The sequence below is a fragment of the Exophiala aquamarina genome, assembly GCF_000709125.1.
Source record: "Exophiala aquamarina CBS 119918 chromosome Unknown aczIA-supercont1.1, whole genome shotgun sequence".
Lineage (NCBI taxonomy): Eukaryota > Fungi > Ascomycota > Eurotiomycetes > Chaetothyriales > Herpotrichiellaceae > Exophiala > Exophiala aquamarina.
In genome coordinates this window covers 2,521,604-2,535,529 of record NW_013550587.1, presented here as the reverse complement: position 1 = coordinate 2,535,529, position 13,926 = coordinate 2,521,604, and the positions used below count along the sequence as shown (strand labels likewise).

At 50.8% G+C, this 13,926-nt stretch overlaps 5 protein-coding genes across 5 annotated transcripts; 3 read left to right on the top strand and 2 right to left on the bottom strand.

The window, feature by feature from the left end:
- Window positions 1-1,156: 1,156 nt before the first annotated feature.
- A1O9_00907 (uncharacterized protein) lies at window positions 1,157-2,121 on the top strand (the record flags this gene model as incomplete). Its single annotated transcript, XM_013410069.1, has 3 exons — window positions 1,157-1,198; window positions 1,364-1,860; window positions 1,950-2,121. 3 exons carry the CDS (start codon window positions 1,157-1,159, stop codon window positions 2,119-2,121), a joined length of 711 nt encoding a protein of 236 aa, XP_013265523.1.
- A 452-nt stretch (window positions 2,122-2,573) lies between these two features.
- On the bottom strand, window positions 2,574-4,723 carry A1O9_00906 (uncharacterized protein; the record flags this gene model as incomplete). The annotated part of the gene is made up of 11 exons (XM_013410068.1): window positions 2,574-2,799; window positions 2,852-3,012; window positions 3,064-3,126; window positions 3,177-3,557; window positions 3,623-3,852; window positions 3,907-3,960; window positions 4,011-4,074; window positions 4,125-4,139; window positions 4,187-4,248; window positions 4,293-4,463; window positions 4,702-4,723. The coding sequence occupies 11 exons, from the start codon at window positions 4,721-4,723 to the stop codon at window positions 2,574-2,576; spliced, it is 1,449 nt and encodes a 482-aa protein (XP_013265522.1).
- Window positions 4,724-5,883: 1,160 nt separating this feature from the next.
- A1O9_00905 (coatomer protein complex, subunit alpha (xenin)) lies at window positions 5,884-9,521 on the bottom strand (the record flags this gene model as incomplete). The annotated part of the gene is made up of 3 exons (XM_013410067.1): window positions 5,884-6,138; window positions 6,191-9,210; window positions 9,257-9,521. The coding sequence occupies 3 exons, from the start codon at window positions 9,519-9,521 to the stop codon at window positions 5,884-5,886; spliced, it is 3,540 nt and encodes a 1,179-aa protein (XP_013265521.1).
- Window positions 9,522-10,273: 752 nt separating this feature from the next.
- Window positions 10,274-12,684, top strand: A1O9_00904 (protein transporter SEC23; the record flags this gene model as incomplete). The annotated part of the gene is made up of 3 exons (XM_013410066.1): window positions 10,274-10,375; window positions 10,433-10,483; window positions 10,534-12,684. 3 exons carry the CDS (start codon window positions 10,274-10,276, stop codon window positions 12,682-12,684), a joined length of 2,304 nt encoding a protein of 767 aa, XP_013265520.1.
- Window positions 12,685-13,212: 528 nt separating this feature from the next.
- A1O9_00903 (60S ribosomal protein L12) lies at window positions 13,213-13,903 on the top strand (the record flags this gene model as incomplete). Its single annotated transcript, XM_013410065.1, has 4 exons — window positions 13,213-13,216; window positions 13,273-13,306; window positions 13,362-13,482; window positions 13,535-13,903. The coding sequence occupies 4 exons, from the start codon at window positions 13,213-13,215 to the stop codon at window positions 13,901-13,903; spliced, it is 528 nt and encodes a 175-aa protein (XP_013265519.1).
- Window positions 13,904-13,926: the final 23 nt, after the last annotated feature.

Genomic DNA, 13,926 nt, shown 5'->3' with positions numbered 1-13,926 from the left:
GTATCCGGAGTACTCGGTCATGGACGTTCCCTCACATTACAGACTTATATACCTAGGTACCTGATACGACGACCACGGGTGCCTTCGTACATAGTAAGAAATCCAGACATGCTACCAGACATCATGCAAGGGGGCAGGCTGAATAAGGCTGGTCAGCTAGTGCAGCCTCCTTGTCCCAAGATCTAACCACTACGAGCCCGCATGTTCCCAGCCATTTACCTAAGGTCCCACTACCGGCGCACCCGCGGCCTTGCACAGCGCCGAGGTCCACCGCGGATGCCCGACACCGATACATATGTATCAGTACAGTAGATCTTGCAAATCACAAAAGCCCTAGCTATACGCGCTTCAATGGCGCAACTGCGGTACCAACTAACCATCGAGTCTACATATGTCGTAGTTCCAACAGATCCTCACATAAGCATACGCCCGCCGGAGACTTTCGCAGAAGCAGGACGGAGGAATGTCAGTGCGGGCTTGAGGTGGTCACCGCTATCTTCACCCCACAACCGACGGGATCGAAAAGCCTGGGCCGGAACCACGTTCCTGAAATGCTGCGGAGCCTTGCTCTGGTCACAGTCTAACTTGGCGAGGCAACTCGCACTCACCTCCCTGCTGGATTAGCAAAGATAGGCAAGCCCCTCGTTTGTCCTGGTTTGCTGGTGCAAGGGGGTTGCGAGGCACCAAGCCCCTCGGATTTGTCAGCCAAGCTCCTCGATCGACTACATATGCCATCGTCTAAGGGGTGGGGAGGCTTGCACGATTGGCGGACCACGAACCTCAAAACATGTCGTCCGAGACGGCCGGGGATAAAGACTTCCTGGGTGGGATGTAATAATGCAAGATCCGAACACATTCCGATCTGGAATTATGGAGTTATGGAGTTATGGATGCTGTCGCCTGTTCAGCTGTGACCGAGCGGATGGACCGTGAGCAAGGTAAGGATTATAGAATAAGAACTCAACTTGACCCGCTCTTTGACGAGTTGTTCCTGGACGTACAACTGTGGGCGTCCTTGAGAGAACAGCCCTCTCTATCATCTAGCAACTACTTACTCGACGCCTGCACATCCTCCGCCTGAGTTGTTCGCGTCAGATCCCACTCCCACATCCAAAAAGGACCATTTGATCCCAAGTAGCAGAACAAGACCGCAGATATGTCTTCACCAATTCTTCTCATCCTCGGTGCAGGACCCAATGTGAGTTGATCTTACCGGCTCTTCATGAAACGTGCATCACAGGCAGGGCCAATCCAAGCTTTGCCTGCCTGACCATACCGGCGGGTACTCACAAGAAAGAAATTCCACTCAATCGATTCCACCTTCGTCCTTTCAGAGACGCATCACTAACCCCAACGGCACCAGATCGGCGCCCACGTCGCAAAGGCATTCACCGCACAAGGCTACCGGGTGGCGCTCGCATCTCGAAAGCCACCCAGCAGCGATTCAGACATCGGCTCGAGCCTCCATGTGACAGTTGACCTCACCAAGCCTGAGACGGTGGCGCCCGCCTTCGAAACCATCAAATCCAAACTCGGCGCTCCCCCAAGCGTGGTGGTATACAACGCAGCACTCTTCCCGGGGAGCGACGCGGACGACCCGCTCGCCAACTTCGACCTGGACAGCTACCAGGCGGGCCTGAATGTGAACGTGACATCTGTCATCTTCTCGCTGCAGCAGGCCGTCAAGGGCTTCAAGTCACTCGAGGGGTCCGACCACTCCAAGACGTTTATTCTGACGGGGAACTTCCTCAACAAGCACGTCCTGCCCGGCATGTTGCCGTTCGGCCTGACCAAGGCCGCCGGCGCCTATGCCATCTGGAACCTCGCTGAGGCGAAGCCGTATGAGAAGGATGGTGTCAAGTAAGCCTGAAGTCTCTTTCTTCCTTTTCGGATGCCCCCATATGCTCGGAGACGGGAATATCCATTGACGATGATCCCGCCCCACATAGATTCTACTTCGCCGACGAACGCCAGTCTTCCGGTGCTCCTGCCGGAAAGGCTGTTTCTGGACCTGCAGCTGCAGAGGAATATTGGAAGCTAGCGGCACGGAAAGATCAGGGCCCCTGGCTGCATACCTTTGTCAAGGGAGAAGGCTACAAGGACTTTTCGGCGAGTGAGTGAATCGGGCAGTCCCAGATTCCCAGGAGACCGCAAGCACCGGAGCTGATATGTGAGCACAGACAGCTCAGTTAGACTGTGAGACATGTCAAGGGTTCAGTTGTGGCAGTCACTACATAAGGATCAGGTCTGAAAACACGAAGTCAATGCCGAAGGACAGTAGTTTTCTTGCGGAGCAAGGCTACCTAGCTCTGTGGTTTTTCGAACTATCGCTTTTCGATTCTCATCATACAGGACATAAGTAGCGCACTTATTCCGTGTTTGCCTTCCTGCTCGCAATCGTGCCACAGCATATTCACCCTGCTTCCCTGACGTGATACCACCTAGAGAATAATTTTGTAACCCACAGACAGTCTTGCAAGACCAAGATTGCTGTGGATTTGGGAACGTTGGCAAAAGACACCTTCGGGTCGAACGCTTGGAATGACAAGGGCTCTCCTGCTGAGACGCGTTGTTTACCAACCGCCACCAACTCCAAGAGGGGGAGCGGAAGGAGCTGAAACACCGTTCTGTTCCCAATCGGCTGGTACAGAGGAGGGACCATGATTGTCGCCTTCCCAACCACCGCCAGCGTCGTTTCCTCCACCATTGGCATTGCCGGCATTAGCGCAGTTATCTCCATTTGCGTCAGCTTCGACTAAAGGCTCTGGACAACGCTTCCGACCGTGACCAGACTGTTTGCTATTTTGAGGCGTCAATATTGCCGTTCCGAATATGAGATCATAGTGCTTACCAATTGCTGCACACGACTTTGGCCCAATTTTTGGGTTGAGGACACTCCTGGACAACATGGTTAGTGTGAAGATATCGGCGGCGAGGCGGCATACGCACCTTCGACAAGTGACCTTCCCGATCACAGTTTCTGCAAATGATCTTGCGCTCGGCAGTGCAGTCCTAGGATGGCAATCAGTCATCTTGGCCCTGCTTCTGCTTAGGTCGGTTTACCTTGGCCATATGCCCTTCTTCTCCACAGTTTCGGCAGGTCATCTTCTCACGCTCCGGGCAATCCTGTCCTCATTAGTGTCTTCTGGACTGGACGCGGAGATAGGGGTTATTACTTTCGCCAAGTGCTCCTCTGATTCGCAAACCTTGCAGGCTCGACCACCCTTCTTGCGTTCCTGGGTGCAGTCACGAACACGGTGGCCTTCTTCACTGCACAAATGACAGAAGATCTTTGGTTGCTCAGTCGAAGCTTTCTCTTCAGTGCAAGCTCGGGACTTGTGACCAATTTTGCCGCAGTTGTTGCACTTGTCAACACCACGGTCAAGTGGGGTACCGGCATCCGCAAGACGGGTGAGGTTGTCCTCGGCATCTTGAGGCCATTTGGGAACAAGAGTCGGGCGTTGAGGCTTGTCAGAAAGGAAATAACTGACCGCATACTTCTTCTCGACTTCACCTTGAAGGTTGACATTGGTCCAAGTGTCACCGTGGTCTTTCTCCTGCATTGGAAGTCAGCACAATGCACGGTGTGATGTATTAATCTTTCAGAGCCCCAAGAACCAACCATAGCGATAAGGAAGACTTTGAAGCCTCGCTTGCGAAACTCTTTCTCCAATTCAGGATAGTTGTAGGCCGGAACCGCCTTGGCCAGGATCTGAACTGCTTCCTTGAAGTCGGTGATGTCGCGCTCCTCACTGGCCTGCTCAAGCATCGCCCAAGCTTCATCTTCGGACTTGGTGGCAACGTGATCAACGTTGACGAGCTTCGCATTCTTGCATTCGTGAGCATCATGACCTTAAAGTTAGGGAATTAGTGAATGAAGACGAAAAGGTCACAGTGCTAACTCACCTTCCTGAAGGCAGTTCTTGCATTTGCGTTGGGGGCAAGTGGCCGAGAAATGACCTAGATACCTTCAGTCTACATGGAGTCTATGGGTCGTATAATCAACTCACCCTCCTGGTCGCAGGTGCGGCAAGGACCATTGGGCTTGCGAGGAGCCGTGCATTCCGCTTTATTCTGCCGAGTGAGTCAGTGGATATATATCTAGGCATGGCCAACGAGCATACATGGCCTTCTTCGCCCTAGAACTATGTTAGTGTAAGATTCCGTTTACGTTGGGGACACATACACAATTGAAGCAAGCACCACCACCCTTGCGTGGTTGTGGGCATTCGCGAGCGAAGTGGCCCTCTGAGAAGAGTTAGATGTGCTTTCCAAGATACTCCAGACCTTACCTTCACCACAATTACGGCAGCCCTGATCGCCGCCGCCACCTGCATTCTCGGTGCCACCGTGACTGCCGAACTCATTGGCTACGTCGCTGTTGGCAGCATCACCGAATCCGTCGTTGAAGGACGCAGAGCCTGCAGCAGCTCCATCGTTCCAATTGCCAGGGGCAGAGACATCTATGAATTCCTGGGTCAGTTGTTTCACATAGACATTAGGTTGCAATGACGAAGGGTGGCTAGGTGGCAGACCGGAAGTTGGATTCTCTTCCACCATCCAGAGATCCGGCAACCGATAGCATGGTTTCGTTGCTCTAGAAAACCTGCGCCTGAACATGCCGTGATTTTATCCAAAATGGAGAACGTAGGATGGGGAGTGGTCGATACGAAGACGGATGAGGATGTATGAGTGACTTACCCTGAGTGTTCCAGTCAGACATTGTGGGATACGTGCCTAAGGATGAGATGTCAATTGTTTGATGAACAATAGGTCCACTAGTAGCATGGAAAGAAGCAGCTTCAGAGAGATGGAAGAGCATTAGTACCTAGAAGAGCAGGTTCAGTATAGGTATGATCTTGAGAATGAAACAGAAGTGAGGGTAAGGTGTAGCACCAATGATTTTTAGAGGGGAGTAGTGGCAATAACGCGTGGTGGGAAGGAGAGAAAGGATGAAGGAGAAGAGAGGAAAGCAGCAAGACAAAGCTCTTATGGATCTGCGATTGAATGAGGTTGAAGTTCGACGTCTCCCACAAAGGCAAGCAATAAAAGGCGGTCAACGAAGCCTTACCTGAAGATGACTGCAGGCTGTTCGAGAGCAGAGAGATAGTTGAACAACGACGGAAGGGGCAAGATCTAACGGAGAACACTGTCTATGCAGCCAGACCGGAGTTCGTTTGAAAGAGGAGTGGGTGTGAGAGACAGAGAGAAGACGAAGAGAGAAAAGAGAAGGAAGAGCAAGTAAGGTTCGTGGCAGGAAAGAGATGGAATATTCCTCGTCGCTCCTTCCCAAGGCAATGCTTTCTCGATGCCGCCAAGCTTTGGTTTCTGCTTCACCGCCAGCCAATCGCTGATACAAAAGTGACGGTCGCACGAACAGTAAAAGAAACTGTCAGAAATGGTATGAGTAGGCGGTGCGCTGTTTTGATCGGCGGAGTGATGGATCGGGTGGTTAGTTAGGAGGAGCGGAAAGAGCCGACTTCAAGCTTCTGATCAGTCCACAGCAAGAACAGGTCACGACGCGCAGTATGCCAGAGACCCTTCCCTTCTGGAGGATGGACAAGTGGCAGAACATGAGAACAACAAGAAGTGGAAACTGTGCAGTCAAACAGAGACATACGTACGTACTGCTTGGCGCCGTCGATAACTCGTAGGCCATAGACATGACAAACTGTCAGTAGAGGCACCGATTTGCATCGTGATGTGATGTAGTTCCCAGTGTCTAACCATTTCATTGATTTCGTAGTCAAGTTCTGTTTCGTTCCATCTCAAATGCCACTCCTGGTCGAATTAATCCTGCGCCAGGCTATGGAAGAACTGGTGGGGTCTTGTTGTGCCTTGCATATTCCAGCTGTACCTCCCTGTTCAAGTGCTCGCTTGGCTTTACAATCCTTTCACCCATAGCCTCAACCCACTGGCCGCGGCACCCACTTCGCAGACCTCACAAATACTGCACACCTTACCCTTGTATTGGCTGTGGTACTTCGACCCATCGAATGGGCAGGACACGCTCTGAACACCGCTATATATCGGGGTGTATGATGCAGCACACACGTCGAAATCAGCAAACTGGTCGTATTCAATGTCAAGCTTGTCACTGGACCCGGATCGTTCGGCCTGTTGCTTGACTTTCTTTGCCTAGGAAACGTTAGCATGAGCATCCACGAAATGCTGCCTACGCCAGACTGACCTGATCGACCAATTTGGCCGCTCCTCCATTGGCAAGGACACGGTTCGCGAACGACAAGGCGCTTGAAAATTGTTTGCTCGAAAAGGCAAGCTTCATTGCTGCCATCAGAGCAAGTTGTCGATGAGAGACATCCAGTTTCGGCACGGTAAAGTACGCAGACAGTTCTAGCTGCCTCTTTAAGTGCTCCTCCGAATCGCTACCCGCTGCCGCTAGGCGACGCCGCTCAAGTTCAATAGTCATGGCAAGGGCATATTCCGCGGATTTCGTGATCAAGGCTTTGGCTTCATCCACTTGGGCCTGTGAGCTGACCACATTTACCAAGAGGGACTGAAGAATATTTCTGAATACCACCACACCACTTTCGAGCTTATTCGTCCTCATGGCAGTGTATCCCTCCTGTAAGTCGACAGTCGAAAGAGTCTCAAGACTTTGTGGAATAAAAGGCAGCAATTTTCGACTGTCCGTCTCATCCGGTGCCCGCCGGACGTAGTTCAAAATCGGAGGCAGCCCAGTGGTTGCGGGTAGGTAAGTTTTGGATGCTTGATAGATTTCCAAGAATCGTGGTTTCAGAGGTGCAAAGTTGACTGCACCGATTTGGCGGTTTAGTAACAGCATCGCACTATCGAAGGAGCCGGCAGCGACATGGTCAGCGGCAAGCGGTGAGTTGCGAGACCAAATATCGGCCTCCGAGCTGCCAGGCCCAGCTGCGTCAACACTTGCATCAGGGTTGTCCACGTTGACGAAGTCTGAATCGTTGCCGGCCGTATCAAGCCCCATATCATCGCCCATGTCCCAACCTTCGCCAGCATCAGCCTCGTCTTCAACCGCGAGCCCATTTTTCTCGGCTGCAGCGGGTAAGTCTTCATTCAGTAGATCAGAGCCGGGTTCTTCATCAGCTGCAACTCCTACTTCGCCAAGAAGGGCTTTCTCGAACGAAGAGTGTGATGCTTCTTTCACGGGCCAGTTAGTCTTGAAAGTGGGCACAACAGATTTTGGAGTATTCAGACTCTGACCAATTGTTGGTAGTGAAATTTGATCTTCCGTCAAGCCGCTTAGTTCGAGGATAGACTCGCATTCCTCCACCAAGCCGTTGGATTTGGCTGTAAGATAAGCAAGTGGATATAAGTCAATCTCTTTGAACATTTGGATCCTACTCTCCACATCACCAAGATAGAGAGCGTTTTGGAAGCGAGAGGTGAAGTCCCCTCGATGTTCCGCGATCTTGGACATTCTGATAAGTTTTTCCTCGTCGCCTGTGCAAAGATACAGGAAAGAAAGCTTGTCGAAATGTCGAAGTTTCTGATATGTCATTTCAACCGTTTGATGGTTGCCATGAAGCAAGGCCTCTGCGCCGAGACGTGTCCAGACCTTTGGGCGGTCAAGCTCTTTGGCCATTTCTGTTGCGACCTCAAGATTGCCACATTCAATCGCCAATTCAAATCGGGTTTGCGGGTCTTGAACAAATTGAAGAGCAATCTCAGGATAGCCCTTTTTCTGCAAATATGAGATAATGCTCTGTCCAACAAGACTTGAAGTCTTGATTATTTGAAGCATTTCGTCGTAATTACGCTTGACCAAGGCTAGCTTGAACCGGTACTCGGTAGGATCAATGCTGAGCACTTTCGGCTTCGCTGCTCGGTCCAGACAATAGACATTGCGGCCCTTCACTTTGACAAGATATACCGTCTGGTCCAATGTTCTCACAATACCATTGTCCCCGTTCAGCAGAGTGTACTTGATATGATTGAGAGTCGAATATAACAGAACCCCAGAATCGTCCCACGTGGCGCTTTTAATCCTTATCGTCTCATGGAGAGTACTGACTTGTTCGAGAGATTTGTTCACGATAGTGACATTGTGTTTGCTAAGTAGAGCCGCATAAAGTCCGTCATTCGACCAAGTCACGTATTTGACCCCATTGACGCTTAACTCGGCTAGTTGCTTCTTCTGCTGGATGTCATAGAGCGCGACTGTAGTAGGAGTGATGAGAAGCAGAGCTCCGGTCCCACCATAGGTGATGTCAGTAGTACCGGGCGGTGCTTTGAAAGACTTGGTAGTGGAATTGCTCAAGTCCTTAATCTCGACTAATTGGGTGGCCGTGGAGAATACTGCGAATCGATTCCTTGCCACAAAAACCGCAGCGTTTCCAGCTCCACGTTTGAGGTCGGTAGGATCGGAGGCTCCGGTTGCGTCGCGTGGCAGACCAATAAGCTCATAAGTGCCACTATCTGTCGGTGAAGTGACCAAAATAGATCTTTCAGCAGGGTTGTATGATAAAGTGCGTGGTGGTACCCACAAGCTGCCAAACTTCCTAAGAGATAGTAGAGAAGGGGATTCGATACTTTTGCTGAAGTCATAGGAGCGCACATGCTTGTCTTTGGTGATATAGAACAATTGGTTTTGATATACCGAGGAAGCGGGCCTCTCTCGTTCGAGCTTGAAGACCATGACTCCGTTGTCGTGGCCAGCAGCAAAAAGATTGATCTCTGGATGAGCCGCAATAACCCAGAAACGATCGTTCTCTCTTTTAAAGGACTGCACAGATGTTCGCTTGTTAAGATCCCACACCCTGACCGTCTTGTCCTCTCCGACAGATAAAATGAGATCCTGGTGGGGATGGAACAGACATGCAGATGCATTTTGGAAATGGCCACGACATGTGTCCACCTCCCATGCTTTGGTCTCACTCATTCTCCACAGCTTCACGAGCCGATCATCGCCAGCGGACACGATCAGGGGCAGTGTTGGGTGGAAAGCTACCCAGTTGACACCGCGGTCATGTCCCTCTAGAACAAATTTGACCACTGCATCGGTGTTGCCAAACATATCAGCCTGCTGCTGGTTGGCTCGGGCCATTTGGTCTTCAAATGTCATTGAGGTGGGCGCAGATTGTTTCTTTCGTAGGCCTGAAATGTCCCACACTCGAACAGACTGATCGAGCGAAGCTGAAACGACAAGGTCTTCTTTGGGATGGAACTGTGCACACATTGCGTAGTGGTTATGTCCTGTCATGGTACATACTAGAGACTTGTCAGCGCAGGCCAAGCACTCCTGAGATCAACATACTTAATGAGCGGTTCTGCCAATTCCAGATGCGGATTGTCTGGTCATCTGATGCAGACAAGATCCACGGCAGTTCGTGATGGAAGAAGACCGTTCGCACATAATCAAGATGGCCGTTAAGGGTGAACAGGCATCTTCTCGTCTGGTAAGACCAGACTTTGATTTTGTAGTCGTCTCCACCAGAAACAAAGAGCGGCTGAGTCTTGTGGAAATCAATACCGCGAACTGGACCATCATGCTCTTCAAATCGATCGATCAGCGTACCCATACGGTAGTCCCATAGCCTGTGAACGAGGTCAACCGAGAGCCTTGGTCAGGAACTGGAGCAAGCCTACTGTATAGTGCTGCTATGCAAGCTAACAAGAATCCATGGTCTTTTGGGATGGAAGGCTAGACCTTTGGCTCGGCTGCTTTTGCTCTCGAACTGCGGTCGGGTTAGCATTACGGCAGCGTTGTTTAGTAACTGGAACCCTTGCCTTGGTGAGCATTGAAGGAGACGCCATGGTGGCCAGGCTGGTACTTTGGTCTGGAACGGCGGTCAACAATTCAGGGCATCGAGATCAAAGCATATCCTGTCACTGCTTGGTCTGTCGAGGAAAAGAGGAGACCCGTAGTTTTGTCGGCGTGAGGTTGAGTCTGCGCATTAAATAAAAGGTAAAGGTGTCTCTACTGCGCAGGGGAATTTGTGGCCCGCACCTGCCATGCACACAACGCGGTGGCAGCACTTGCCAACTACGTACGCCTCCAAAAATCCTACGGTGAAGCATACGAACGCTGCACTGCAAGCCTCTAACCTCATCATAGTGGGTGAATTTGACAGGGTGGCTCGGGTTCACATCGCCAGATCCGCACAACGATACTTTGTGATAGGTGTCCTAAGTTCGTCTCTGAGACAATATTGGGGACAGTCAGCCTAATAGCTCAAGTTCCGGATTTCACGAATCACCAAAGGACCATATCCCAACTCACCAGCATGCGCTTTTGAGACGACAGGGAGGGAGATAAACACTACCATACAGAATGGATCAAGCACAGTATGATGCCATCAAAGATAATTGGGGAGAAGTGGAGGATCGAGATGGGGTCAGACTCAGTTGGAATACTATTCCTTCCACGCGGATGGTCTGTCTCCCACAACGCGCGACTACCACATTGCCTCAGGACTAATTCTTTTTCTAGGAAGCAAACCGCCTGGTAGTTCCCTTGAGTTGCTTACTGACGCCACTGAAGGTGAGTACAGGAACATCCAAGTCTGCTCAGCACCCCTAATTACTTTGCAGGAGCTCAACAAACCTCTTCTCAACTACGAACCTGTCACCTGCCGGGCACCTTGTCGCGCGGTCCTAAATCCCTTCGCGAACGTCGACGTACGAGCAAAAATATGGATCTGCCCGTTCTGTCTGCAGCGAAACGCCTTGCCGCGACACTACGGAGACATCAGCGCTGAGAATGTTCCCCCTGAGATGCACAGTTTGAATACCACAGTTGAATATCAGCTTGCTAGACCGGCACCTGCTGCGCCGATATTCGTCTATGTAATAGATACCGCGATCGAGGAGGACGGTTTGCAGGCGCTGAAGGACACTCTTGTCATGAGTCTGTCACTTCTGCCGCCTAATGCCCTCGTGGGGTTGATCACTTTTGGCACCAATGTTGCAGTCCATGAAATCGGCTACACGGAATGCCAGAAGGCCTATGTGTTTAGGGGAAGCAAGGACTACGCCGCAAAACAGGTCCAGGAGATGCTTGGCCTGGCTGCTCCAGGCCTGAGGCCAAATGTACCACCTCAGCAGGGACGACCACCTCCGCCTATGGGCCCTGCTGCTCGATTCCTCCTTCCAGTCCAGCAAGCAGAATTTCAGATCACCAACACAATTGAGCAGTTGCAGAAGGATCCCTGGCCAGTTGCAAATGATCGACGGCCGCTAAGATGCACTGGCGTAGCCCTTAGTGTCGCTGCCAGTCTGTTGGAAACCTCCTTCCAGAACGCTGGAGCTCGCATCATGCTTTTTGCAGGTGGTCCAGCTACCGAGGGGCCTGGCTTGGTGGTTGCTCCTGAACTTCGCGAGCCTATTCGATCACACCATGATATCGATCGCGACAATGTCAAATACTTCAAAAAGGCCATCAAATTCTATGAGGGCCTTGCCAAACGAACAGCCCACAACGGACATATTATCGATCTCTATGTCGGCTGCCTCGACCAAGTCGGTCTTCTTGAAATGAAAGGCCTCGCAAACTCCACTGGAGGACACATGGTCCTAACCGATAGCTTCACCTCATCCCAATTCAAGCAGTCTTTTGTCCGAGTGTTTGACAAGGATGAGAACGACAATCTTCTCATGGGATTCAACGCCAACATCGAGGTTATCACCACGAAAGAGCTCAAGGTGACAGGTCTCATTGGCCACGCCGTGTCTGCAAACAAGAAGTCTAGCTCCGTTGGCGAAACAGAATGTGGTATTGGCAATACTTCAGCTTGGAAAATGTGTGGCATTAACCCGACCTCAAGTTATGGCATCTACTTTGAGGTTGCAAATCAAGGAGGCCCGACACCTATGCAGCAGGGTCCACAACGAGGTATGATGCAATATTTGACCTATTACCAGCACTCATCCGGACAGTATCACCTTCGTGTGACGACGGTGGCACGAAACTTGAGTGGCCCAGCAGGCGATCCGGCCTTGGCACAATCTTTCGACCAAGAGGCTGCAGCAGTTCTCATGGCGAGAATCGCGGTTTTCAAAGCAGAGGTCGATGATGGGCCAGACGTTCTCCGATGGGTTGACAGAATGCTTATTCGGCTCTGCTCTCGTTTCGCAGATTACCGCAAGGACGACCCGACCTCGTTCAGACTTGACAAGAACTTCACACTATATCCTCAATTCATGTTCCATCTCCGGCGGTCGCAGTTCCTACAAGTGTTCAATAATTCACCAGATGAGACTGCATTCTACCGACATGTATTGAACCATGAATATGTAGGAGATTCCTTGATCATGATCCAGCCCACCTTGGACTCATATAGCCTTGAGCACGAAGGCGGTCAGCCTGTTCTCCTTGACTCTGCTTCAATTCAGCCACAAACAATATTGCTACTTGACACATTCTTCCAAATCCTCATCTTCCACGGCGAAACAATGGCTGAATGGCGAAAGGCTGGCTACCAAGAGCAAGAAGGTTACGAGAATTTCCGCACTATCCTTGATGCTCCCAAGGAGGATGCCCGAGAATTGGTTCAAGATCGCTTCCCATTACCAAGATTCATCATCTGTGACGCCGGAGGATCACAAGCCCGTTTCCTACTGTCGAAATTGAACCCTTCCACAACACATGCAACTGGTGGCTACGGTGGAGTTTCACAAACAGCACAGACAATCTTTACGGATGACGTGTCTCTGCAAACATTCATGGATCACTTGATGAAGTAAGCTAAGTTTCAACATGAGTTTTACACTTTTGCTAATCATTTTACAGACTCGCTGTCTCTGGTTCAAGCTAGAAGCACGTGATGCGACCAGATCGTCAATGAGAAGACTCGCTGGGATGACTATAACGTAATAGATTCTGTACTCCTTTCAGCGTCTAATGATGCACGTGATTGTGAGTTGAAAGCAGTGAAAGGAAATTCCTAGCATAGAATAGCTTGAACTTCAAAGTGAGATATGCTTCAGATCCAAACATGAATTGTCATTGAGAATGGGGCATACCCAGCTGTGCCGTTCGCTGTCCAAATCAGGTCGAGGTCTCAGCAAAAGGTCTTGCGCCTCGGAGGCTTACAATTCACCGTATAAGTCCCCTATGGCTGGAAGAACATTATTCCGGCGCCCACAAATAATTGCCAAGCCAAAATTCATTAGGAAGTTTCAACTCACGCAGGGTATTTTCTTGAACTTCCTCAGTGTTGAGAGTAGTTCAACAAACCCCTCAAGAAAGACAGACTACCTTTCCCACTCGCCATGGGTAAGTATCGTCTTCTTGAGCATGATCACCCTGGCGGCTAATATGTTTTCTTCCAGCTCCAAAACTCGATCCCAATGAGGTGAAGATCATGTAAGTTTCCTCTTGGTTTCCCCTTTCGAAGCTACAAGGGCTGACAATTTGACAGCCACCTCCGAGCCACTGGAGGTGAGGTCGGATCCTCAGCAACTCTTGCTCCCAAGATTGGTCCTCTTGGTCTCTCTCCCAAGAAGGTCGGTGAAGATATCGCCAAAGCCACTGGTGACTGGGTATGACTGCACCTTCCCCTCAATCAAGTACCAGCTTCTCATTGTGACACAGAAAGGTCTCCGCGTCACCATCAAGCTCACCATCCAGAACCGACAAGCTGCTGTCTCTGTCGTCCCTTCTGCCTCCTCCCTAGTCATTAGAGCGCTCAAGGAGCCACCTCGAGACCGCAAGAAGGAGAAGAACATCAAGCACTCCAAGTCGATCCCTCTCGATGAAATCATCGATATCGCTCGCACGATGCGCGGTGCCAACAAGTCGTTTGCTCGTGAGCTGAAGGGTACCGTTCTTGAGATTCTGGGCACAGCTTTCAGTGTTGGCTGTCAGGTCGATGGTCGATCACCAAAGGACATCAGCGATGACATTAAAGATGGTAACATTGAGAGTGAGTGCCAAAGCCGTGTGCAGCGCTTTCACCGCTAACACCTTGCAGTTCCTGAAGAATA